This window comes from Grampus griseus, assembly GCF_964374135.1.
Source record: "Grampus griseus genome assembly, chromosome: 9".
Classification (NCBI taxonomy): Eukaryota; Metazoa; Chordata; class Mammalia; order Artiodactyla; family Delphinidae; genus Grampus; species Grampus griseus.
In genome coordinates, this window is record NC_139003.1 from 2,599,515 (window position 1) to 2,626,175 (window position 26,661).

At 40.7% G+C, this 26,661-nt stretch overlaps 1 protein-coding gene across 4 annotated transcripts in view; it reads right to left on the bottom strand.

Annotated features, from left to right (window-relative positions):
* RBM33 (RNA binding motif protein 33) overlaps positions 1–22,931 on the bottom strand; it is a 113,857-nt gene extending 90,926 nt beyond the window's left edge. For all 4 annotated transcript variants that reach the window (XM_082661560.1, XM_082661559.1, XM_082661562.1 and 1 more), the window contains exons 1-4: positions 22,695–22,931; positions 8,567–8,645; positions 2,269–2,317; positions 689–765 (exon numbers count right to left, since the gene is read on the bottom strand). In XM_082661560.1, coding sequence (XP_082517686.1) covers positions 689–765; positions 2,269–2,317; positions 8,567–8,645; positions 22,695–22,737 — 248 coding nt within the window. In that variant the 5' untranslated portion in view covers positions 22,738–22,931. The remainder of the gene's footprint in view (positions 1–688; positions 766–2,268; positions 2,318–8,566; positions 8,646–22,694) is intronic.
* Between the last annotated feature and the right edge of the window lie 3,730 nt (positions 22,932–26,661).

Sequence of the window (26,661 nt, forward strand, 5' to 3'; positions counted from 1 at the left end):
TCAGTGCCCTTATAAAAGGGACCCGAGAGAGCTCCCTCACACCTTCCAACCATGTGAGTACACAGTGAGAGGGCTGGGGGTCCTCACTAGAACCCAACCAGGCCAGCACCTCAACCTAGGACTTCCCGGCTCCCAGAACCGTGAGAAATAAGTTTCTGTTCTTTGTAAGCTACCCTTTTATGAAATTTTGTTATGGCAGCCCAAACAGACGAAAACAACTATATTCAGATAGTCAACTAGAGGCGAAGTACAGTCCAAAGGAGTTTTCAAAATGGCAATTCAGTTACTAGATATGTATAGATAAAAACTGTCTAAAATGAAAACAAAAGCAGTAACATCAAACTGTGACCAACAGTATTAAGAGTGGGGGGCCACTGCCCCCCGTCCAAATAAAAGAATTCTTTAAAAGAGCGGTGCATATACCTGTACTGAACTTTTATAACCAGCACTCAACAGAGCTCTCAGAGGTCATTAAATGCAAGACCAACACTGATTTTAAACAGTTGATCTATTTATAGAAAAATATATATGGCTTCCACATCAAAGAGTTATATTAATATCCTGTTTACAATATAATCACGTTAAAGATACAGTACTACATTATCATTTATATCTCACTATAATTATAAATTAGTCACTAGAAATTTAGTTACATAAAGAACATTTTTAATGAGCTAATGTTGAGTACCTGAAATTTTCTTCGTCTTCGTTATCACTCTGCAGAAGATCATCATTTAGCTCCTCATCTGACAAATCCGACTGATTCTAATTAAAGTAAGAAATCTAATTAATGCATGTTACTTCCACAAAAAAAGACTTGTTACAAAAGTGCAAAATTACGTTGACTGGATTGTTTCTAACCTTGTTATTAAAACATCTACCATTCAGAAAGTTTTCTCAGTTTGATATAACCATTTGCCAGTCGAGATTCTACATATGGCATACTGGCTAACTACCCCAGACTAATTTTTATTTATTTATTTTTAATTAATTTATTTATTTATGGCTGTGTTGGGTCTTCATTGCTGTGCGTAGGTTTCTCTAGCTGCAGCGAGCAGGGGCTATTCTTCGTTGCAGTGCGCGGGCTTCCCACCGCAGTGGCTTCTCTTGTTGTGGAGCACGGGCTCTAGGGCGTGTGGGCTTCAGCAGTTGTGGAGCGCGGACTTACTCACTCCGCAGCACGTGGGATCTTCCCAGACCAGGGCTCGAACCTGTGTCCCCTGTATTGACAGGCGAATTCCCAACCACTGTGCCACCAGGGAAACCCCAAACTAATTTTTAGATGCCCAGTCAAATAAGTATAGAAGCAGCAAGCATAATGATCATATTTACTATAACTCTTAATGAAAGAAAAAAAGGAACGAGTCCTTTGGCAGTATCCTATAAACAAGTAATTTTTTCTTACCACAAAAAAAAAAAATGGGGCTTCCCTGGTGGTGCAGTGGTTGAGAGTCCGCCTGCCGATGCAGGGGACACAGGTTTGAGCCCTGGTCCGGGAAGATCCCACATGCTGCAGAGCAACTAAGCTCGTGCGCCACGACTACTGAAGCCCGCGCACCTAGGGCCTGTGCTCCACAACAAGAGAAGCCACCACAATGAGAAGCCCGCGCACCACAACGAAGAGCAGCCCCTGCTCGCCACAACTAGAGAAAGCCCACGCGCAGCAACGAAGACCCAATGCAGCCAAAAAAATATATATATATATATATATGTAGAGTTATGTATATACATATACACACGATATATAAATAGATATACACATCAACGATAACTGCTTTCAAGTTTTTACTTGATCAAGAGTTTAGAAAAACCTACATCAGGTTTTAGACTTTTATTCTTGTTTATCTGAAAATGTATCATATTTATGTTTATTTTTATGCTTATCTCTGAATATTCCCAAAAAGTAAATCCCAGCTCCAATATGCAAATACTAACCACTGAATGTTAAGGAAGGAGCTGCCACTTCCTTTGGGCAAGTGGCAGCTTTGCTGCCGCCTTCAGAGATTCAGTGCCTGCTAGAGTGCCTTGTCGTAGCAGGAGCTAAAGTACTTGCTTCAAAGGGTTTAGGGCTTGAATTCTAAGTTATCAAAGAACTTACTAACAAATTAAACACTCAACTCTTTGTGCATTTAAAAAGTAATTCGATTCACAAAATTTTAATCTATACCCAACTTTCCAGTAACACATCCCATGCATAAGATGTATTCCTATATTTTAAATGCAATTAAATAACTATCATTTAGTTTCAGGAAGACCTGTATTTCTTACCTTTTTGCCAGAGAGCAAATCTTCTCCAAGTAAGTCATCTTCAAGTTCACTGTGGAAAAAAGAGACATGACAATGTATTATTCCTATTACACACTGCGAAGTTTGTAGACCACTGGGAAATTTATCCAGGACTTTAGGGTTTGGGTACTTTCACATTAAGTTTGCTACATTTTCCTTTATTAATAATGAAAACATATTTTCAAATACATAGGGAACATCTGGTCCTTTAAGTATGGGAAGCTTTGCTATAACTAGCGGCTCTCACTAGACTTCTAATCTTAGTTTTTTCACCTCAATATGAGATCTTAATTTCTCTGGACTTGTTCATTAATGAGCAAGAAGAAACTATAATACAATATCTATGCTTTCTCTTACCTACGATGAAATAGGAAAAGATAGATGCTCAACATCATTAACTAGGAAAATTAAAAACCAAAATCATTGAAAGACCATTTAACACTCAAACTGCGAAAACTGAGGAAGTTTAAAAATGAAAAATAAATGCTGATGAGGACATTCAAGTAAATCATAACTAAGAGAATTATCTTTATAACATGGGAGTCATGTCAGCTGGCCGCAATTTTTTGTCAGCATGTTTATGCTTTGAAGCAATCAGAAGGAGTTTTTCTCATAATTAAAATACAAACCCTTACCAGATGAAAAACCTGAAGACATTTCCCACTGTATGTTTCTCTAACTGATGAAGATGGCTACCACTAAATTACATCTTTTAAAAGCAGATGACTAAGGACCAACAACTAGAAAGGAGGAAACGCAATTAGGCTATGATTCTAGGTACAAATGCCAATGGAGATTTAACTGCACCAATGTTCTTACTATGATTTGCTACTTTTTCAAGAAGGGCTCTGGTTACAAATATCTGTAAGTTCTATAGGTTTTGAGTGCTATTTTGCCCAGAACCCATGTTTCCTTCTAGTGTGCTACTGTGCAGAATGCCAGAATATCCTGGAATGCACATAGGAAGTTACAACAGAAATTCTATATACTACTTTTTAGAACCAGAAACAACTCAACAAGTCATTTCATTCATGCACTGAATACCTCTTTCATTATTTTATGTTACCCTACATAAATCGTATACCATCATTTTATAGATAAAGGAAATAAGGACAAGGTTAAATGATTTGCCCAAGGTCACACAGCAGAGACAGACTCAGGATGAGAACTTAGCTCATGGAAAAAAATCTTTCATGGACCTGTATAAGTAAAACAGTTATTAGAGACTAATGTATAACTTCTTCCAACATTTTCAATCCACAAATCACCTAATCATCTTTCAGATACAATTTTTGTATCTTCAGTGTTACAATCATTTTCCACGGACGAGGAAAAAGTGCTTTCTAGTCACAATATTTACAATAAGCGCATTTGAGAATCTGATTCAGATAACCCCCCAAAAATACAAGCACCCCTTTGAGGACAAGCACCCCCTGAAGCATCCCTCCAAATAACTGAAAAGGGGAGGTAATCCCATTTGCCCCAAGGAAACTAACTGAGGAGAACTCTTAAAACCATAATATGAACAGGTGCTGGTAATCATATAAGCAAAAATCTAGAAAGTATTTGTTGCTGACAAATATATGGAAATAAGAAATCAGTCTTGGACTACCACCTATTTTTTCTAAACAAAAGCATTTTTTAAAAGAAGATAAATGAAAACTTTACCAGTTGTAAATGAGTGGAGTGTACAGAGGTGGAGAACAGTTGTTTCCATGACTAACAAAGGCAATAATAGCATGAAATAAGAAAGCAAGACGGGAGACAGAAGGATTAAGTGCACGCGACTACAATATGCATAAATTATAGCTCAAGAAATCACTAACGCCCATTCAGTGTGCTACATGCCAAGAACCACTCCACGCGTTTCACACATACTCGCTCTTTTGTTGACATAACACAACCCCAGCAACCAGACACCTACATCATTCTCCATTTTTTTCAACGTGAAAACAAAGACGCCAAGATGTTAAAGAACTGGCCCAAGGTCACCCTGCTTCCAAGTCAGAAACCAGTAGATGAGTTGAGACAGTCTGGCTCCAGAGTCCAAATACTAACTACTATGCACACACCCCACAAAAGTTAAATGTAGTTAGTTCTCTATTGTTATCATAAAGTTGGATCCTTACAAAGAGGTACACAAAAGGGAAGAAACTTGTAAACTACGAAACACTACCAAAATTACACCAAGGGTCACCAAAAGCAACAATGAACCAATGGGACTGAATGGTCCAAATCGAGTCCTTTCAAAGGGGTGAGCAGTTATGCTCGTGGACAATAACGATAACTGTTCGGAAGCGAAAGGAGTACCAAAAGCATGAGGAGGCTTCCTGCATTCGCCTGCAGAGCTCCCACAAGATGTCACCAGTAAACACTACTGGAGGAAGAACCACCTCTTTGGCAGGTATTTCTTATCAAAGATGAGGGACAACGATCTCTTAGGGAGCAAGTACATTTTTACTAACAAACAGAATTATACTAGAAGACTTTTTCAGGAAACAGGTATTTTGCAGGCAGTCACCTGGCTGCAGCCTTTCAAAATGAGAAATCTAAGTGACAACAAAGACTGCACGTGAGCTCATCGTCTCTGTGCCTGCCTACTCCAGGCCACCCTCGTCTGGTCCCTGCCGGCTCCAGGCCCTGGATGGGGTCTCCAGGAATGGCTCCCACGGGCTCTCCGTTCCCCCGGTCTTTCTTCTGGATGGGCTCGGCCATGGGAGGTCCCAACGGAATGTCACAAAGTGAGAGGAGAGACTGCCCCCCCCCACCTGCTCAGCTCCAGTTCCACCCCACACAAGCGCAGCCCTGGCTGGGCCCTCAGACAGCCCTCCCCCGCAGGCCTGCGGCTGCTCCCCCAGTGTCACACCTGCTTCTTTAGCCCTGCCCCTAAACATCCCCGTCATCAAATGACCTTCAGTGGAGACCTTCTCAACATGCTCTTTCCTACCGGGACGTACACTGATGTTTTCTGACTCACTCTTCTAAACTTTCAAACTTCTCCTCTACCATCCAGCACATGGAAGAGGCTATTTTATGCTTTAAAAATATCAAATAAAGAAATACATATGATACAGAATCTTCATATGCAAACATGCACTGAAGATGAGTGAAGAGAGGGCACTGGGACAAATGCTAGTCACACTGGAAAGAACAAGAAAAACTAGAGCCCTGTCTCACTGCAAACAAAACCCAATTCCTTCATAGCAGAAGACCAACTAATGTCATGACAACCAAAATAAATTCCCACTGAACAAATACTGGGACAATTCAAACATTAATAAGAATAATAACTACAATGGATTAAAAAAACACATGCAGTATTTAAATCTATGAATTTGAAATGACTCAAAAATAGAACTCACCTCTGGAGGATGCTAAGGAACTGACCCATTCTTTTGAAAACTGGTAAATAAAAGTAAAGAATCAAGCACTTATTCCGTACCTCAGAGGAACCAAGTAGTTTACAGAATTACCACAACTAACAGAAAAAGAAGGAATGACAGAATGAGAATATCACCACTTGGATCGTCTAATGGCTGGTTACACCACAAAAAGTTAACAAGATATTGTGAAGCTCCTGATGGAGGAACATACCACCAACTAAGACACTGCAGAGCCCCTACTCCTGCCCAAATTCAAACCTGAATCTGATCAACCTCCAGATCTAACTATGAATTTACAGAAAATGCAAGATGAAGGAACATACTAAAAACACTCCAAGAGATGCAATCACCAAAAGTAGAAATTCTCCAAGATAAATTCCTTGTTTCTTCAACAAAAACTGCAGGGAACTAACAAAAACCGTGGAGAGAACTTACAGATGAAACAATACTTAAAAGACCTACCAATAAATTATGATATATGGATCTTATCTGGACTCCAAGTCAAACTATAAAAGGACACATATCCACATTATAGGTATGTGTATTTGTAATATACTTATATACACATGAGACAGTCAGGGAAATGTGAACATTAATAAGACATTCCTATTAAGGGACTTCTTTTTAGATATAACTATTATGGCTATATTTATAAATCCTTCATTTTTTAGAGAAATACAATCTGATATATTTTCAGATGAAATTATGTCTGTGATGTGAGGAGGGTTACAGAGATCACATATAAAACAAGAGTGCTTCCCACTGACACTGTTGAAGCTGAAGGATGGTATATTGCCTGCACTGTACTATTCTCATATACACTTGAAATTCTCAATAAGTAAAAAAAAAAAAAAAAAAATTAATCAATTTCAGGAGGAAGGACAGAACGAAGGAAGAAAAGGAAGGAGGGAAGGGAGGGAGGGAGGGAGGGAGGGATGGAGACCAAAAAACACTTTAAAACTTTCATAAGAGCATACAGAATACAGGGTAGGGAAGAATTTCTTGAGGACAAAAGGCAGAAAGCAGCGTGACTGACATCACATGTCTCCTGAAGAGGTGGCCTCAGGAAGGCCACAGTGTCACCAAAGAGCGCACCTTACTTACCAAATGCACAACCTGAATCTAGGCTTGAGGAGACACTAGCAAAACCACACTTGAGGGCTGCTACAAGATAAACAGCGTGTCCTCTTCAAAAATGTCACGTCGTTAAAGACAAAGCCTTTATAGAAGCCTTTACAGAAGTCTTTAAAGACAGAATTCTTCCAGATGAACAAAGAGGAGGAAAAGAAACTCATTTTTGGCTAGAAAGCACATTACTGGGACAACTGACAAACCTTGGATAACCAATGTAGATTCAGAAGAAAATGGCATGATACAAACTACTGCAAACTACTGTCAAAAGGTGCAGGAAAGAAAAATGTTCTATGTGTGTGTATGTGAGCATGTAAAGAGGGAGAGAATAACAGGAATATGACAAAAAGCAACTGTGAGTCTGAAAGAAGGGCTTATAAGAATTCCTGGGTTTTTCTTGCAACTTTCCCATAAGTCTGAAAATGATTTCCAAATACATTTTTCATATTTTAATTTAAAAAAATAAACAAAAACCATACAGGAAAAGATTATAATGATATTATTTATAAAAACCTACTTGAAGACTATTAAGTTTAAGACAATACATGCCACAGACTGGAAGGAGATATCTCTAAGTGCAAAAAAACAAATTTCAAAAAGTATAAAGAATCCCTAAAATCAATAAGGAAAAGACAAACAACCCAAAAGAAAAAGACATAAATACTACCAAATGACTAACAGAACAGAAGGCCCAAATGATGAGTAAACTATGAAAATACACAAGATTTGACTCAGCTCCCCATCACAGTCTTTTAAATAAAACTAGTGATCAGTACTTCCCAATAGGACCACTGCTTATATAGAAAACTTTGCTCTAAGCTCTCACTTTTTTATGGACTACATTAAGAGTCATTGAGGGTAATCAGCTTTATGTAGACTATAAGAATTACACAGTTTTTAATGTAGATTTTTCAGTAAAACTTCTGGGACATCACAGTTTTCAAACAGCAACCAGGTATTCTTTTCACAGCAGTATATCATTGTTGTTCCTTATTCAGCTCTATTGACCTTCATTATCAAACTTTCTGACTGCAACTCCAAGGTAATGTTCACATTTTCAACACAGTATTTAAGACAGTAAGAAATATGTAACGAATAGTCATCATCTGAGAACTCCCAACTCAAATGAAGGCCTCTGTGCACTTCTCCAGTGCACATCCCTCTAACCCCTACTAGAGCGCCTTCCCAGAAGTAATCACTCCATGGAACTGACATCTATCATAACTGTCGACATTTTTAATAGTGTGTGCGTGTGTGCGTGTGTGCGTGTGTGTGTGTGTGTGTGTGTGTGTGTGTGTGTGTATTCCTAAAGAGAGATTTCCATCTTCACTAGTTATCAGAGAAATCCAAATTTAAACTATGAGATACCATTTTACACAAATTAAAATAGCAAAAATGTTAACGTCTAGCCAAATATTATGTAGGATGTGGAGGAATTCTGTTGCTATCGTTGCTGCAGGCATACAATTACTCCAATAATAGCTCTGGGTGCCCACCAACTCAATACCATCACTGTATAAAAACAGAGAGATAAGACCCCCCGTGCTCCGCTGGCAGTCCTGAGACAGCACAGGCCTGGGGTAGAAGCCCACTACAAAGCCTTCCACCTGGAGTGCTCACCCCTGCCCTACTTTAGCCCAGTAAGGACCAGCCTACCCAGGAAAGAGCATCACTAGCTAACACACTGCTCAGTAAAGATCTCTGTGTGGCCTAACGACAGGAGATAAATCAGCATGGATCCTGCACGTAACCAGGGGTTTTCGCACCTGTCCCAGTCCTCGTCTGCAGCTCTTCTCCTCCAGGACCGCTCTGCACCAGGCTTATCAAACTGGTCAAAGTCATCATCTGTGAGCGAGAGGCCACGAAAGTCAGTCTTACTAAATTAAAACAGACACACATTCAAATACTGAAACAACTTGTTTCATTTAAGGATTCCTGACACGACATTTTAAAATACTAAAATTTCATATACAACAATTATAAATGCTTTAGCCATTTTTAATAACTAAAAAATTTTAAAGCACATATCTACCTAAAGAAAATCAACTTACTAAACACTATTAGGCATGAAAACTGACAGAATAGTTTTTTAAAATCATAAATTTAAGTAAAACTGTTTTCTTTATAAAACAATGGTTTTGAGTACATATTTTTTACTACAACTATATAAAAGGGGAAAATTGCCGCCTTGCAAAAATTAAAGAGACTTTTCTAATACTTTTTGAAATTTTTACATTTTTCCAAATTAATCATGGAAAACAAAGACCCTATTTAAGGGCAGTAGAGATAATGTAGAGAATTAACAAACAATAGAAATACAATACAAGCTACATACACAATTTTAAATTTTACTACTGTTCACATTTTAAAAAGTGAAAAGAAAAAGACACAGAAAACAAACTTATGATTACCAAAGGGGACAGCGACGGAGGGAGGGAGGGACAAATTAAGAGTACACAAACTACCATACATAAGCAAAAAGGATTTACTGTACAGCACAGGGAATTATATTCAATACCTTATAATAATCTATAATGGAATATAACCTGAAAAAAAATAACTGAATCACTTTGCTGTACACCTGAAACTAACATAGTATTATAAATCAACTATACTTCAATTTTTAAAAAAAGAATTAAAAAAATTTTTAAATAAAGACGAAATTTAAACAGGTTAAATGTTAACAACATTTTAACCTAGCGTATCAAAAACATCATTATAACATGTACTCGATACAGAAAAGATTAAGATATTTTACATTTTTTCCCACACTGAGTGTATATTTCACATATACACCACATCTCCTACCTCATTTTCAAATTTATTTTTATTATTAGGAAAATCAAAAAACTGGAATTTAAGTTTTTCATCTTAGAACACATGCAAGCAAAGAGGCTTGAGAAGCAGCATCATGTCTCCCCAGAGAGCCTACCTAGGGGAGCGAGATGACATAAACATAAAACCCCAGGAATTTTTTCAGCCTGGGGCTAGAAATTAACCAATAAAGTTCTAGCAAGGTAATACATCAATTCCTACCATACACTACCAAACAGAATAGGTGCTTTGAAAAGAAGAAGAATGAGAGATATTAAAGAATTAGCATCCTTGGGGAATTCTGCTTCCAGTATAACATCAGGAGGAGCTCCAAGAACCCACTCTCTGTGAAACTGGTGAAAATTATTTTTGATGAAATGACTAATGTCTCTGGAATTGATTCTAAATGCATACATTAAATGGAAAACACTCATTCAAGAAATCTACTCAAATTTGGTAAGAACGGCTACAGGATTCTGTGGGTTTTGAACCAGGACCCACTCACTCCTCCCCCTCGCAGCTCAGTGAGGCATCAACTCCATCCCCTCTAGACCAGTGCAGCCAAGAACACACACCTCCGCATTCCTCCCCCTACGCAACCTGCCTGGCACTGAGGCTAACTCCCGGGCGTGAGAAGGAGGCAGGGGTTCCTTTCTTTCACCCAGGCCCCAAGTGTGGTACAGACGCCTCTGGCGCCCAGATCACCCCTGCCCCAGCTCACGGGGTGGGGGTTTCATACCGAGAGGTAAGCAAGCAGATCCAGGGCTACTGCCAGCACGCGCCCCCCACCCTGCTGCCACCCAGGCACTCGGCTCCTAGAGCAAGGGTGTCACCCAAGAGACAAGTACATCACTGTCCCCACCCACAGCACAAGAGTTGGGGCTCAGAGTGAGCCCAAGGGGCAAAGCAAACCTTGTAACAACAGAGCTCCAAAACTCTCTAAGAGGAACTAACTTCGTTATGAACAGAGTACAGAAAAAGTCCTAAGCAAAAGGCGCTCTCAGAAACAGTGAAGGTTTTGGAGAGAGATTATTAAAAAGGTAAGAGTCACTGGAGATAAGGACTGAACTGCAGGATGCCTAGTGGACCAGAGAAATGAGGAGACAGGGGCCAGTGCCCTCACTTACTTAGAACAGATCTCAATCACTGACCTCAGACACTATCCAATCAAAGGAGTCTGAATTTGACTGGTCAGTCTGTAAAGGAAATTATGGCCCAGGGCACTGTGGAAGGTGTGGTCAGAGAAAAAGACAGAAGGAGCCCAGCCAAAGCACCACCATCCCAGGGTGCCTGTGGGCATGCCCAAGGCTGTGGCCCCCTTGAGGAGTGACATCAGAAGCTTCACACTGCCCAGAGTGGGGTGTGGGGTGGGAACAGACTTCACTTAAAACCTAGCTGGTCACCAAAAAGGTAAGCAAGCAAGTAAAAACAGGGCCAGGGTGGAGAAGTGGGAGACCAGCACTCAGACATGACACAATATATTATCTAAAATGATTTCCAACAAGAAATTACAAGACATGCAAAGAAGGAGGAAAGTACAACCCACAACCCATCAGAAAAAAGGCAGGCAACAGAAACTGCCTGTGAGGGACTTCCCAGGCAGTCCAGTGGTCAAGAATCTGCACTTCCAATGCAGGGGGCATGGGTCTGATCCCTGGTCAGGGAACTAAGATCCCACACGCCACGAACGTCAGCTTTAACAGACAAATTGGCCATTATAAGTATGCTCAAATAACTAAATGAAACCATGATTAAAGAACTAAAGGAAGGTATGATGACAATGTTGCACCAAATAAACAGTATGAATAAACAGTAACTATAAAAAAGAAGCAAAAAGAAATTCTATAATTGAAAAATAACTAAAATGAAAAATTCACTAGAGGGGCTCAACAACAGATTTGAACTGGCAAAAAAGAAAGAACTGGTAAACTTGAAAACAGATCAACAGAGATTATCCAATCCAAAGAACAGAAAGAAAAAAATGAAGAAAAATGAACATAACTTCAAAGAAACGTGAGATACCATTAAGCACACAAATATATGTGTAACAGGAGAAAAAGAGAAATAGAAGCAGGGAGAAATATCTGAAGAAGTAATAGCTGAAAACTTCTCGAATTTATTTGTAAATATTAATCTACACATTCAAAAAGTTCAACAAACTCAAAGTAAAATAAACACAGAGATCTACAAATACACACATCATAGTCAAAATGTTTCAGAGACAAAGAGAAAACCTCAGCAGCAGCAAGAGAAAAACAACTCATCACTTAACAAATGCGATAAAATTAACAGCTAATTCTCATCAGAAACAATGGAGGTCAGAGGCATACACCAAGTGCTCAAAGAATTCTATATCCAGCAAAACTATCAAAATAAAGGTGAAAAAAAGACATTCACAGCTAAACAAAAACAGAAGAAATCTGTTGCTAACTGACTCTGTAGTTGATTGACCTGTGTGCCCCAAAATGACACATTTAAGTCCTACCTCCCCATTCCCCCACCTGTGAATGTGACCTTATTTAGAAACATGGTCTCTGCAGACATAATCAAGATGAGAGTATTTGGAAGTTAAATAGAAATTTAAGACTTTGCAAAGCTCGTTTTAAAAATAAATGGTACAGTACTATCGTTTCTTTAAAAAGATGAAATTATACTGGATATTAGACCTAACAGGACACTCAACTCAGCAGCAGAATATACATTCTTCTCAGGTGTACACGGAACATTCTCTGGGATATATGTTAGGCCATAAAACAATTCTTAATTAATAGTTTCAAAAGGTCAAAAGCATACAAAGCATACAAACCTGACTAAAGAATGGTTGACCCTTGAACAACACCGGATTGAACTGCATAGGTTTCACTTATGTGTGTATTTTTTGCCAATAAATATGTACTACAGTACTACACAATCCGTGATTGGTTGAATCCACAGATGCAGAACCATGGCTATGGAAAGCCAGTTGCAAAGTTATGCGTGGATTTTCAACTGCATAGAGGGTTGCAGTTGACCCCTATATTGTTCAAGGGTCAACTGTATAATAAAACTAGAAACAAACAGAAGAAGGAAAACTGAAACATTCACAAATACATGGAAATTAACCAGTACACTTCATCAACCCATAGGTCAAAGAAGAGATAAGAAACAGGGAAATAAGAATGTACTTTGAGAAAAATGAACACAAAAATACAACATACCAAAGTTTATGGGATGCAGCAAAAGCAGTACTTGGAGGAAAATTTATGGCTATAATTGCCTACATTAACAAAGAAGAAAAATCTCAAATCAACAACCTTAATTTAAATCTTGAGGAACTGGAGAAAGAAAAGGAAATTAAACCAAAAGATAGCAAAAGGAAGTAAATGATAAAGATTAGAGCAGAGGGACTTCCCTGTGATCCAGTGGGTAAGACTTCATGCTCCCAATGCAGGAAGCCTGGGTTTGATCCCTGGTCTGGGGACCAGATCCCACATGCATGCCACACCTAAGAGTCCACATGCCACAACTAAAAAGTCCGAGTGTGGCAACTAAGAAGCCCGCATGTGGACTTCCCTGGTGGCACGGTGGTTAAGAATCCACCTGCCCGGGCTTCCCTGGTGGCGCAGTGGTTGAGAGTCCGCCTGCTGATGCAGGGGACACGGGTTCATGCCCCGGTCCAGGAAGATCCCACATGCCACGGAGTGGCTGGGCCTGTGAGCCATGGCCGGAGCCTGTGCTCCGCAACGGGAGAGGCCACAACAGTGAGAGGCCCGCATACCACAAAAAAAAAAAAAAAAGAATCTGCCTGCCAATGCAGGGGACATGGGTTCAAGATCTGGTCCAGAAAGATCCCACATTCCATCCACAGAGCAACTAAGCCTGCGCACCACAACTAATGAGCCCACGAGCCACAACTACTGAGCCCGCGTGCCGCAACTACTGAAGCCCCTGCACCTAGAGCCCATGCTCCGCACCAAGAGAAGCCACCGCAATGAGGAGACCCGCAATGAGAAGCCCACGGGCCGCAATGAAGAGTAGGCCGCACTCACTGCAGCCAGAGAAAGCCCGCGCACAGCAACGAAGACCCAACATAGCAATCAACCAATCAATCAACCAATTTATTTATTTTAAAAAAAAGAGGCCCGCATGCCACAACTAAGAGCTGGTGCAGCAAAAATAAACAAATAAAAAATAAGTATTTAAAAGAGAAAACTGTGTCCATAAAATAAAGATTACAGCAGAGATACATGAAACAGACTAGTAAAACACTTTCAAATTCATTCCTGAGGCCACTATAAAACTAAACAAAGATATTAAAAAAAAAAATTTGACCATTATTCCTCATGACCATACATGCAAAAATTATTTTTAAAAAATTAGCATATAGGACTCAATAATACATTAAAAGGATAATACACATCATGACCACATGGGTTTATCCCAGGAATGAACGGTTCGTTTAACATCCAAAAATCAATACTTTTTAAAAATCAATGTAATGTGTCATAATAACAAACTAAAAGTAGAAAACCCAATTATCATCTCAATATAAGGAGAAAAAGCATTAATCAAAACCCAGTATCTGGGATTTCCCTGGTGGCACAGTGGTTAAGAATCCGTCTGCCAATGCAGGGGACACGGGTTCAAGACCTGGTCCGGGAAAATCCCACATGCCACAGAGCAACTAAGCCTGTGCGCCACAACTACTGAGCCTGCGCTCTAGAGACCACGTGTCACAATTACTGAAGCCTGCGCGCCTAGAGCCTGCGCTCTACAACAAGAGAAGCCACCGCAATGAGAAGCCCGCACACCACAACCAGAGAAAGCCCGTGTGCAGCAACAAAGACGCAACGCAGCCAAAAATAAATACATACATAAATACATAAATAAATTTATTTTTTTAAAAAACCCAATATCCACATTCCTTATACAAACTCTCATCAAATTTAAGTATAGAATGGTATTTCCCTAACCTGATCAAAGGGCATCTGTAAGAAAAACCTATAGCAAACATCACAGGTAAAGGCAAAGACTCGGTGCTTTCAGCTGGAATCAGGAACAAGACTGGGATTGGGCTTCCATTACACTGCAATTCGGCACTGTAATGGAAGTTCTACCTAGTGCAACCAGACAAGAAAAAGAAATAAAAGGAATTCAGATAGAAAAGGAAGAAGTAAAACTGTCATCATTCACAGCAAACATGATCAACTATGGAGAAAATCATATGGAATCTATGAAAAAAAGGTACTGAAACTATTCAGTGAATGAAATAAGGTCACAGAATGTAAGAACAATATTTAAAAAATCAAGTTTTTCTACATACAAGGAATGAGCAGTTGGAAATTTAAAAAATCCTTGCACTAGCTTAAAAATATGAAATACATACTAGGGATAATCATAATAAAATTTGTGAAAGACCTATAAATTAAGAACTATGAAACACTGCCGAGAGAAACTAAATACCTAAAGGAAGCGGAAAATAACTAGAATTCCCAAAAGGAGACACAAAAGGTTGTAAATGTGGGTAACCTTGTGCTTGGACAAAACCACATTAAGCAAAGGAAAAACCACACCTGATAAAGCAGAAAACAAAAACATACTTTCTTTCCACCTGGAATATGGAATGTAAAAATGGATATGAAAAGAACTCTAACTCAAAATCCTAAGAAACAAACTAAGACAAGAACTCTGTACGCCTATTTTTATTCTTCTTACATTTTCTGCATCACTTCCCTTCTGTTCTCCCTTTAGAATATAAACAAATCCTTTTTTTTTAAAGTTCTAGTTTATATCTGTCATACTGAGCAGAACCAAGAGAACAAAACATGTCCACACTAATCCAGAGTTTTAAAGGAAGAACAGCGCATCCCTGAAGACCAAGGGGAAGATTAACTCGGCAGGACAAGAGTGGTCAAGGCCTTTACCTAGAAACTCTCCTTCTAAGGCTAAACATTATACCAGACATGCTATGTTATTAAGGGCATCAACTTTCCTCATCTGCAAGACTTAAAAACAGCTACTGGAATTTTTACAATCTTCAATTACACAGCAATTAGATACCTATAACGAACACAACTCTTTTACTTATCATTCTTATTTCCTCATCCTTTCCAGGAACCTGGAGCTTAGATTAGAAATTTTATAGAATATTAGCTTGGAACAGGATTCTAGCAACTGTCTAGTCCAAGGGTCAGCAAACTACAGGCCACAGGCCACGTAGGGTCTGCCACCTCTTTTTGTCCAAATTTGGCTACTGCCTGACTTATGTAAATAAGCTTTTATTGGAACACTGTATGCTAATTCAGTTACATATTCTCTATAGGTCTTTCAAGCTACAAGGCACAGCAGAGGATTGCAAGAGAAGCCCTGTGATCTGCAGAGCCTAAAATATTTACCATTTGGCCCTTTACGAAGTTTGCCAATCTTTGCTCTAGTCCAAAGGTTCTAACCTTCTTTCTTTTGCCTCAACACCATTCTCATGTATACATGCTCATATTCTGAATCACTAACTGAGTCAAAATTCCATATTTTATAAGTGAGGAAATCCAGACCCTTTATTTAAACAGCAACTAGAGGAAGGAACTGGACTAATATTTAAGAACATTCAAAGTGAGCATCTTTGCCCTATAGTATAACTACCAAATTTTGAGTAGCCAAGCAAAATTTTCAGAAAGTACCCCTACAACATGTACTTGAAAAATTATTTGTAGTCTTGTTCTAAAACTCTCTTACTTTCATGGGACCCTGGAGAGGTTTCCCTAAAGTGAACTTTGTATTTCGCTTATGAAGTGCAGTGCACACTGACAATTTGTTTTGCGGGTCTTACAACTGAATTTCCTCTTCCTGTGTTGGAAATTAATCACAGTATGAGTCCTGAAGGAAGACAGAGCAGGGCTCTGCCTCCCAATTACGGAAGCCATAAAAGCTAGACCCTTGAGTTCTCTACTGGCCCGGGCAGGCTGGGAGAGGACAAGAAGTCAGAGCTCAGCCAACTGAATGTTCCCATCATGACTTAGAATCTAGAGAAAATGACACCCCATTTCTTTTCCCAAGAATCCACACCTTCTTTTTAAAAAGTGAAACCTTCTCAATTGCTAAAGATTAGTTGCTAAATTGGTGAAGTGTAAGGGAAGAAATGTCAAAGAAAGGGACAATTTCCTTCTACCCATCTGTCTTTCCTTCCACAGACAGAAGTAACAGCTCTGCTGAGACTGTGGTCCCCACCGCTCTATGCAATGGTGCAGAGAATGGGAGGAGTAGACTTCCCAGAGCCTCCTTCCCTGTGTGGTTCTGAGTTGGAGTATGCAAGGTAAGGCAGTCACAGGAGCTCTGAGTCACAATTATCATCAGTTACTCTGATGAGGCAGACGCAGGACAGATGACGGACGGACACACACACTGCAGATAGGAGGTTCTCAGAGGTCAGAATGTGCTCTTGAAAACCATGTGTGGCATCCGGGCTTGTAGGTGCTGTGATGGTCAGTGGGAGCTTCTTGAGACTCGATACCATCAGAAGTCAACACCTCCAGTACTGCAGACTTGAGACAGTCCACTGGAGCCTCCGCAACAGTCTTCAGTTACAAGGGCTTCCGGGCAAGCTCCCAACCATCAGTATCAGATAACCAGACTAAGTCTTCCTGACCATCACACACACCCCCAGCCTTTCCAAGGATTGTACAAGCCTCTAATTCCTGTGTTAAAACCCTTCATACTTGGAATGCAAGGCATGGCCTCTGTCCTAACTAAAACAAGACCGACAAAGCTCAAATAAGCCTAGCACTACTGAAGAGCTGAAGAGAGGTTTCATTTTACTTCAACAAGCTAGCATTTTTATATTTGTTTTCTCATTTAATCCATCCCCAAATTCTCCTTTTACAGATGTGAAAAGTAAGACTAATCAAAGTTAGTTAACAGCAAAATCAGATTTAAACTCTGGTCTACCAAACACGAAGTACAACGCTCTTGAACTTATTCAGGAAGCAACTGCAGTAACAAACCCTGATTTCCTATGTAAAAATATTAAAGGGTAACCATAACTTCCTGAATGTTTAGGTAGGAAGACCACTAATTCATGGAACCTACAAAATCATGAAGGCAGAATCACTCTAAAGCACAGGATGCAATCTGCTGGCCTAGAAGACACACACTCTCTTTGAATTATGTTGTCTTTTTTTAATCAACTTGGTTGCCAATATTTTAAAAATATAATTATATATAAGTACCGGAGTTACAGCTTCTTCCAAAAAAATAAAAATATCAAAAGATCTAGAACAGTGGACCCACATTTTGCTGTAGCTAAATCAGCTAAAGGTGAACAGCACCTGGCCAAACAGGAACAAAATCCCTGTGTCTATAAGAAGAGTAAGTGACGAGGAAGTGGCAGCCACAGAGCCTAGCTGGAGAAGCCCCATCAGCAGCTGCAAGCCCGCCCAAGGCCCACACCGCCCTGACTTCCGTTGTTCTGCAGTCTTAGTTGTCCAACTCCTTTATGTGACTCTACGAACTACCAAAATATCTATCCTTCCAAAAGAATCTTAATGAACTGTCTCATCATGCTTATCTTTTGTATACAAATGAAGTAGCAAAATCCAATAATAAGAATTTCAGAAAGTGAGAACAGAGGAATTGAAAGGAGAAAAACAGTACCATGAGAAAATTTCCCAGAACTGAAGGATGCGTATTTCCAGACTAAGGTATCCACCAAATGCAGCACAAGAAATAGAAAAAGACCTATGCTAATGGATCTTATAACAATAAGGAGGAACTGTTAAAACCTTCCAGGAAGAGAAAAAGGGTCACATACAAATGACAGGGAATCAGAATGTCATCAGACTTCTCAAGAGCAGAACTGGAAGCCAGAAAACAACACAGCAGTACTACCAAAAATCTAAGGAAAATGAATCTAAGTCAAATCTAGAGTTCGAGACCCTACCAAATCATCAATCAAGCATGAAAATAAAGTAAGAATTTACTCAGACATGCATGGGTCTCAAAAATTTACCTACCTTCAACACACCCACTCTTAGGAAACTGAAGCCTGTAACTCCATATTTGTTCATTTGAAAATATAAACATAAAGAATAATTTTCCCAGAAAAATTTATCAAAATTGACCCATGGATTTAAAAAAGCTAAATAGACCAATAATATCAGAAGAAACTGAAAAATAAACAGGCAACAGATCCAAATGGCTTTGCAGACAACAGCTCTTCTGACATTTAATAAAAAGATTTTTACAATGTCCAGAAAATCTCACAACTCATTCTAGGAAGTCAGCCTATCTTACAAAAAACAGGATAGCACCATGTGCACACACAAATACAAAACTATAAGCCTATCTCTCTTATGATCACAGATAAACCCTAAAATGAAAAGCAACAGAACAATGAAAAGGACTTACAGAACCAGAAGGTTCTGAACACAAGATTGCATGATTGATTCAGCATTGGAAATCTATCAATACATCACAGTAAGATATTAAAGAAGGGGCCTCATGATCACCTCAATGATGCAGAAAAGGCTTTGATAAAATTAAAACCCCAAGTCAAAAAATAAACTTTCTGAGCTAAACAAACAGTAACTACCAGAAAACTACAGCAAACACTATACTCACTGGTAAAACATTAAAAGAACGCTCATTAAACTCATGACAGGATGACAAGACAAAGATGCCTGTCATCACCCCTACTACCCAACATTATATTGGAGGACTTGAGAAGGAATGGTTCTAGAACGAGAAGTACAAGAAAAAGAAATGAGACATAAATACTGAAATAGAAGAGACTGCAGATATGACAGTCTGACTAGAAAATCTAAAGCACCAACCTCTTAAAAAAAGATTCCAATAAGCCAGTTATACACAATAACCAAAAAAAAAAGTTTTTCTATAGTAGATCAGCAACAAATTTCAGAATATAATAGGATGAAAAACTATACCATCCACAACAACAACAAATACAAGATATCTAGGAATAAAACGAACAAGAAATGTATGAAAACTATATAAAGAAAATTTTACTAAGGTTAAGTTCCATAGAAGACAGAGATCCCTTCTCCTATGGAACTTAAGTAAAATTTTCTTCGTATCTGCAATCTCTTCTATTCCAATATTTATGTATCCCAACCTCTTAGATCAGTGCCCAGCACAGAGCAGGTACTCAGAAATGTGGTAGATAACTGACGGGCAAAAAAGAGCTTGACAGCAAGACATTCTTGTTGCCGAATGAAAGAACCCATATTGTAAAAGTAACCATCATCCCAAAGTTATATTAATAAACTCAATGCAATCCCAGTAAGAATTTCAGCAGAATTCTTTATAGAATGTGATGATTCTGAAGTTTATCTTTTTTTTAAATGCAGAGCTCATTGAAATTTCTGAAAAACATGCTATAATATATATAGACACACACCATGGAGCAGTAATCTTTTAAAACTATGAATGAGAATTTAATATGTTCTAAAGTTGGAAAAGATAGAGAATTCAATAAATCATATTAGAACTGTTAGAAGCCCCAAATTCACACCACACCCAAAATAAAATTCCATATGCAATAAAAGCTAAACATAAAAAAGTACAGAAGCATAAGGTATTAAAAGCACAGAGGAACTCTTGGCATGGAGACACCATTACGAAAAAAATTTATGAAAACAAATGACAAAAAAAAAAAAATCTGAAAAAGAAAATATATATATGTGTAATTATATATAAACGAATCACTGCTGTACACTTGAAACTAACACAACTTTGTAAATCAACTACACTTCAATAAAAAAAAAAAATTGGGTGGGAGCGGTAGTTCCCTGGTGGCCTAGTGGTTAGGATTCCGGGCTTTCACTGGTGTGGACCCGGGTTCAATCCCTGATCAGTTCAATCCCTAATCGGGGAACTAAGATCCCACGTGCCGAGAGGCAAGGCTGAAAAACAAAAAAACACACACACACAAAAAGTTTTTAATATATGTAGCCTACAACACCGTATTTCCACTTCTAGAGTTATCAATCCTCCAGAAATATTTGCTTAAGCACACCAAGATGTGCCTGTAGACGTTTAGTGCAGAATTTTCCACAGCAGTGGAAAAGGACATATAACTGAAATGTCCATCAATACAAAAATGGTTAATCAATAAATGGTGGATCCATGTAACTCTCACCTACTAACACAGGAGAGATCATCAAGACCTACTACTAAGTGAACAAAGCAAACTGGGGCGCACTACGGGATTCCATTCATACCATAAAAAGCCACACAGCTGTAAATGTGCAACTTACATGTGCACAGAAAAGGGTGCAAAGGGATTCATGAAGAAAATACTTTATTCTTTAATCACTAATTTGTCAAGTGTTTGTTGAACATACACTACATGCCAGGAACTTGGAATAAACGGCAGGTAAAACAGGCAGCATTCCTGTCCTCAAGGGGCTTACAGGCTCCTGGGGAAGGGAGGTTTTAAAAAAGTAAATAAATAACCAAATAAAATCACAGACTCAGATAAATGCTCTGAAGAAAGAAGGGTGCCACAGAATTTAGGTGAGGGAGGCACACAAGCACGAGATGGACATATCTGAGACAGAAGAAAGAACGCTCAAGGAAGGCCTCCCAAGGAGCCTGAGGCCTGGGGGATGAAGAGCCAGAGGGAGGGCAGGGGCGGTCCTCCTGGAGGGAAGCAGGCTGACCCAAGAGCTTGGGGAGGCTGGGGGACCGAGTCACGCAGAACTCACAAGTCTTGGTAAGGAGTTTGCCTTTAGTCTAAAAGCAATGGGAAACCAGGCACCTGTGACAAAATGGAAGGAAAAACTCCAAATCATCAAGGACAAAACCTACTTAATCCTCTGAAATAGCCATTCTCAAAAACTTTCTGGACTCAAATGTATTGAAGACACCAAAAAGCTTTTGTTTATGTGAATTACACTCACTGACATTTGCTTATTTTTGAAATTAAAAATGAGAAACTCAAAACGCTATGCAAGCACACATTCCATTGGCCACCTGTACAACGATGCCTTCACGTGTCACGCAGCCTTTGGAAAACTCCACTATGCTCCAGTGAAAGAGCGGAACATGCAAGTGACACTAGTACTATTAACGGAAACACTTCTGACCCAGGAGTTCCCAGACTACACTTTGAAAATTATACAGAACCATGATTTTGAACCCCAGAAAGTAACCAAGTAAGGAAGGTAAGCCAAGTATTTTCAAAATTTAACTAGAAAGCCTCAGGAAAAAAATCACGTGACAGAAAAATGGCATACACCAAATCATACTGCCAGAAGCGACATTTCTTGCATTTAGTGTCTGTGGGTTTTTCCACTGCACCATATGAGCGCTTCAATACTTAGACCAAAATACTTAGACCTAGACAGGATTATTGCAATGTACTCATAATGTACTCATAAATAAGCATTCCTAAAGAACACGCAGTAGGATGGTTTCAATAATGAGAACCAAGCCCAAACACTGCTGTTGTTCATACTTTACCAGTTAAGAGTCTCCTTTATCAAAGTTTTCGAACTATCGTAAAAGTCACTTTAAAGTGTTTTTCTCACGTTAAAAAAAAAAAAACCTCAATCAACAAAATGTGATTTCAACCAGAAAGTGATTTGACCTGAAATCTGTTTTGAGTTAGGTCCCCTATCGAACTCATCTACGCTAGGAAAACAAGACAAACTACCCAGAGGAACTGCATCAGTACCTGACCCTTTTCGGCCCCGTTTCTATCTCTTAGGACGCTGATCACGAAGCCCTAATGGGTCGGTATCAGACCACTAAGGAGTTCATGGAAAACGAGACCAGCTCGGGGAGGTTATTTTTTTCAGACTCCTTGCTCTCCGAAACTCCGCACAAACACATCCCCTCACGTAGATGAGTCTAATGCAGGGCTGTCAACCACCCGGAGCCCAACAGGACAACACCTCCTGGGCCGCGACCCTCCCGCAAAGGGCCCGGGGGCGGGCGCTGTCACCCCGCCCCCGCGCAGGCCGCCCGCCGCCTCCGGTGAGCCTGAGCCCTCACCGCCGTGAAGGCAGGGACACGAGAGCACAAAGACGGCCAGGAGCGGCCCGCTGCCCCCCCGCCGCCGCCTCCCTCGCGGGGCCGCTCACTTACCTCCAGCGCCGGTTCCTCCGCCCGCTCCCAGGGCGGCCGCCATAGTGCTCGCTGGGCCCGGCCTTCAGCCTCGCCCCACCAAGCCAGCTGTGGGGGCCGCCGGGCCAGCCGGGGCCTGGAGACGCACGGCGGGGGACGAGACACGGGGGGCAGCGGGCCGGGCCTGGGGGTGGATGGCTGCGCGGCCGGCGGGTTGCTGGCCCTACGGCCTGCTCCTCTTCAGGAAGAAAACAACAAACTATCGCAACATGGCGGCCGGCTCGGCCCGCCGCCGCGGTGCACGCCGGGATGATGGCGGCCGGGAGGCGCCGGCGCGGGCCCTCCCCTCCTGGCCGCGGCGGCTCCGAGCCACCTCCGGGGAACGCAGGCCGAGCGCGGAAATCAAACACGCGAGCGGCCGCCTTCCTCGGCTCCTGATAGCCTACTGTTCAACGCGGGGGCGGTTACCGGCTGTAGTTCGGCCCCGGGCTCTGTCGCAAGGCGCTTTGCAGCAGTTGGCGCCGAGCTTTACGGCCGGCGGAAGTCTCGTTGGAAAGGGGAGGGAGCGGACCCGCGCCCCGCAGTGGGAGCTGAGCCTGGTTTCTGTGTTCAGACTGTGCGGCGCGCGGTGGGGGCGGAGTAACTGAGCGGTGGACCGACGCGGGGAGCGAGCGCGCCTGGGGCGGGCCGGGAGGTGCCGGGCATGCGCACTGCGGACTGCGGGCAGAGGCGGGTGCGCTGAGCCGGTACGGCCCTAAGACAGACGTCGCGGAAAGAGTGCGGGAGAATTTGCGTTTGAGCAGCGACAAAGGTGGAGAGCAAGATGCTAATGAGTAACAGAAAGGGGACCAGACAGTAATGCTGAGAAGAGTGAGGGCTTCTCAGGATAAGGCGTCCGAAGACGACTTATGACTTGTTGGCCTTTGGGGGGGAGGGGGGGTGAATGTAATTAGGCCTTTACGTACCCACAAGCTACAGACGTTGGTTCCAAAACAAGGAGTGTGGGGGTTATGGGGAGAGAAAAGGGTCGTTTTAGGTAGAAAGAGAAGGCTGAGCAAAGGCGCAGAGGTGTCCAATGACTTCATATGATTCCAGATCTGCAAGCAGTATACGTGGGCGCTGGCGTATTAGTAGAAAAGAATAATTTCTCGTGGAAGAGCCTACAAAACTCCACCTAAACTGATGATAGTAAACATTTTCAGTAATGGGATAAATCAAAATTGTGTGCCACCTGAAAAGATGCAATAGGGAGAAACAGCATCACTTACGTGCTGATCCTGTCACAGATACCTAACTGAACCTAATCCTGAAGAAGTAAGGACAAAAAAAGTGAGGGACATACTACAAAACAATTGTCCTTTAGTCTTCAAAAGTGTTAAAGTTATGAAAGTCAAGGAAAGACTGAGGAACTGTTTCAGACTGAAGAAAAAACACGACATGACAGCTGAATGCCATGCATGGTTCTGAACTGGATCATTTCACTGTAATGAGTATTATTGGAACAAGTTGCAAAAATTGATGAAGTCTGAAGATAAGATGGGAGTTATATAGCAGAATTAACTTCCTTATTTTGATGATTGTAGGTGATATGCAGGAAGAAAGTCTTTGTAGAAAATACTAACTGTTACGGAATCCAAGTTCATACTGCTCACTGCAGGACAGGCCAATAAATTGAGAGATGAGGTGTTGAGACAAGGAATAGTGAATTTACTCAGAAAGCCAGATGACCAAGAAGATGATGGACTAGCGTCCCAAAGAGCCATCTTACCTGAGTTAGAATTCAGGCTTCTTTTATATTAAAGGGGTGGGGGTGTGGTTGATTACTGCAACCTTCTTGGGCCAGAATCCTTTTTTCTTGCAGCTGTCCACAGAGGTCTGGTCACAATGTCCTTATAAACCTCCAACAAGACAAATGTTATTCTCTCTTCTGCAACTTTTTATCTCGTTTTCATTCTACGTGAATGGAAAATTGTTATACCTTTAAAGGTCAGAGCCCTGAGAATGGGCTACCCTGTATAGTTCAGGCTATAGGCAACATTCTTAATGTGTAGCAAAAGCAATAGAATACAAAGGTTAAAGTAAAAGAAACAGATCCAATATGGAGTCAGATTTGTTCTTCCCTCTTACAAAGGTACTTGGGGGTGATGGGGCTTCAAGTCAGGAACTTATTCTCAAATGGATCGTAATAAAAGGGTTTTAATTTTACTCTATATTAAATGTTTCTATAAAATCAAATATTGTTTTCTACTGCTTCACAACAAAAAAGAACCAAAGAGAACATTGTTTAAAAGTGCAACTTTAGGGCTTCCCTGGTGGTACAGTGGTTAAGAATCCGCCTGCCAATGCAGGGGACACGGGTTCGAGCCCTGGTCCAGGAAGATCCCACATGCTGTGGAGCAACTAAGCCCGTGTGCCACAACTACTGAGCCTGCGAGCCACAACTACTGAAGCCCGTGCGCCTAGAGCCCGTGCTCCGCAACGAGAAGCCACCGCAATGGGAAGCCTGTGCACCACAACGAAGAGTAGCCTCTGCTCACTGCAACCAGAGAAAGCCCACGTGCAGCAATGAAGACCAAACGCAGCCAAAAATAAATAAATTAAATAAATAATTTTTTTAAATGCCACTTTAATTGTGGCATCACTGGTATATACCCATATCCAAACACATCAAATTGTGTACATTGAATATGTGCAGTTTTTTGTACATCAATTATGCCTCAATAAAACTTAAAAAATTCATTGTTGAAGTAAAATGCAAAAGAAAAGTTAAACAGATAAGAGACAGTTGAGAGAATTTTAGAATTACGGGCAGGTAGGAAAAGATTTCCCAAAATATGCCACAAAAGTGGGGGAGCAGAGGGACAATATGACTGAGAGATTTCAAAATTGGGAGGTTGGAATGAGAATATCAAATTGGAGTTCCAAAAAGTAGGTAAAAAAGAGGATGGGAAAGAGACAATGTTTGAAAAGATAATTCCTGAGAACTTCTAAGAACTGGTGAAAGATATAAACCCACAAATACAGGAGGCATAACAAATATCAAGCAAGAAAAATAAGTTCACACCTATACATATGTGGTGAAACTGAACCGCATCCACAAAGGAGATCTTAAAACAACCATAAAGAAACTGCCACCTCTGATCATGATGAAGATGCTGGGACAGACTGCCCTTATATCGTAACTTGAAAAGTAGACAAATTTGAGAAAACAAAACTGCTTTCCAATGTTGGGCCACAGGCAGTACAGGCCTGTGGTCACTGAGAGAAAGGAAACCAATGAAGCGGGCCTCAACAATCATCCAGCTTTCTGCCTGGGAACACTTTCTGGATCATGAGGCAGGAGGGGAAACACACATGAAACGCAGTTGTCTTAAAGACTTGAGGAGACAGACCAGAATTTAGAGGGCCTAACATGGGGCATTGTGGGGAGGTGGTAGTGGAAATGATGGAGCTATGCTGAAGAAGAGCTCCAGAAATCCACACAGGGACACCTTGAATGTGCTGCTGCAGGGCAGAATCCCATGAGGATAAACAGAGGACCAGAACAACCAGAAAGCTGTAAGTGGAACCATTCCCGGAGCTCACACAGAGCCTGGGAGATGTTTGACCTTCAACCACCCAGAGTGGATGATCCTGGCTGACCACCCAGGACATTCAGGAGAGACCCAAGAAGGGCCAATGCATTAGGACTAGGACAAACCAGTGCTAGAATCTCCTAACAAAGCTTTAAAACAACTCTCGAAATAGTTTATGCTAATCAGCAAGTAATTTAATGGCCTACCGGAACAAACTTCATTTTTCTTTAAAGAAAAACAAACCCAGCACTCAATAAAGTAAAATTCACATAGTCGCATTTAATTTAAAAAAAAAAAAAAACTACTAGTGAAGGGAAGCAGCAGGAATATATGACCAATACCAGAGAAAAATTAATCAATAGAAACACAGGTGACCGAATTAGCGGGCCAGGGATTTCTAACAATTATAAACG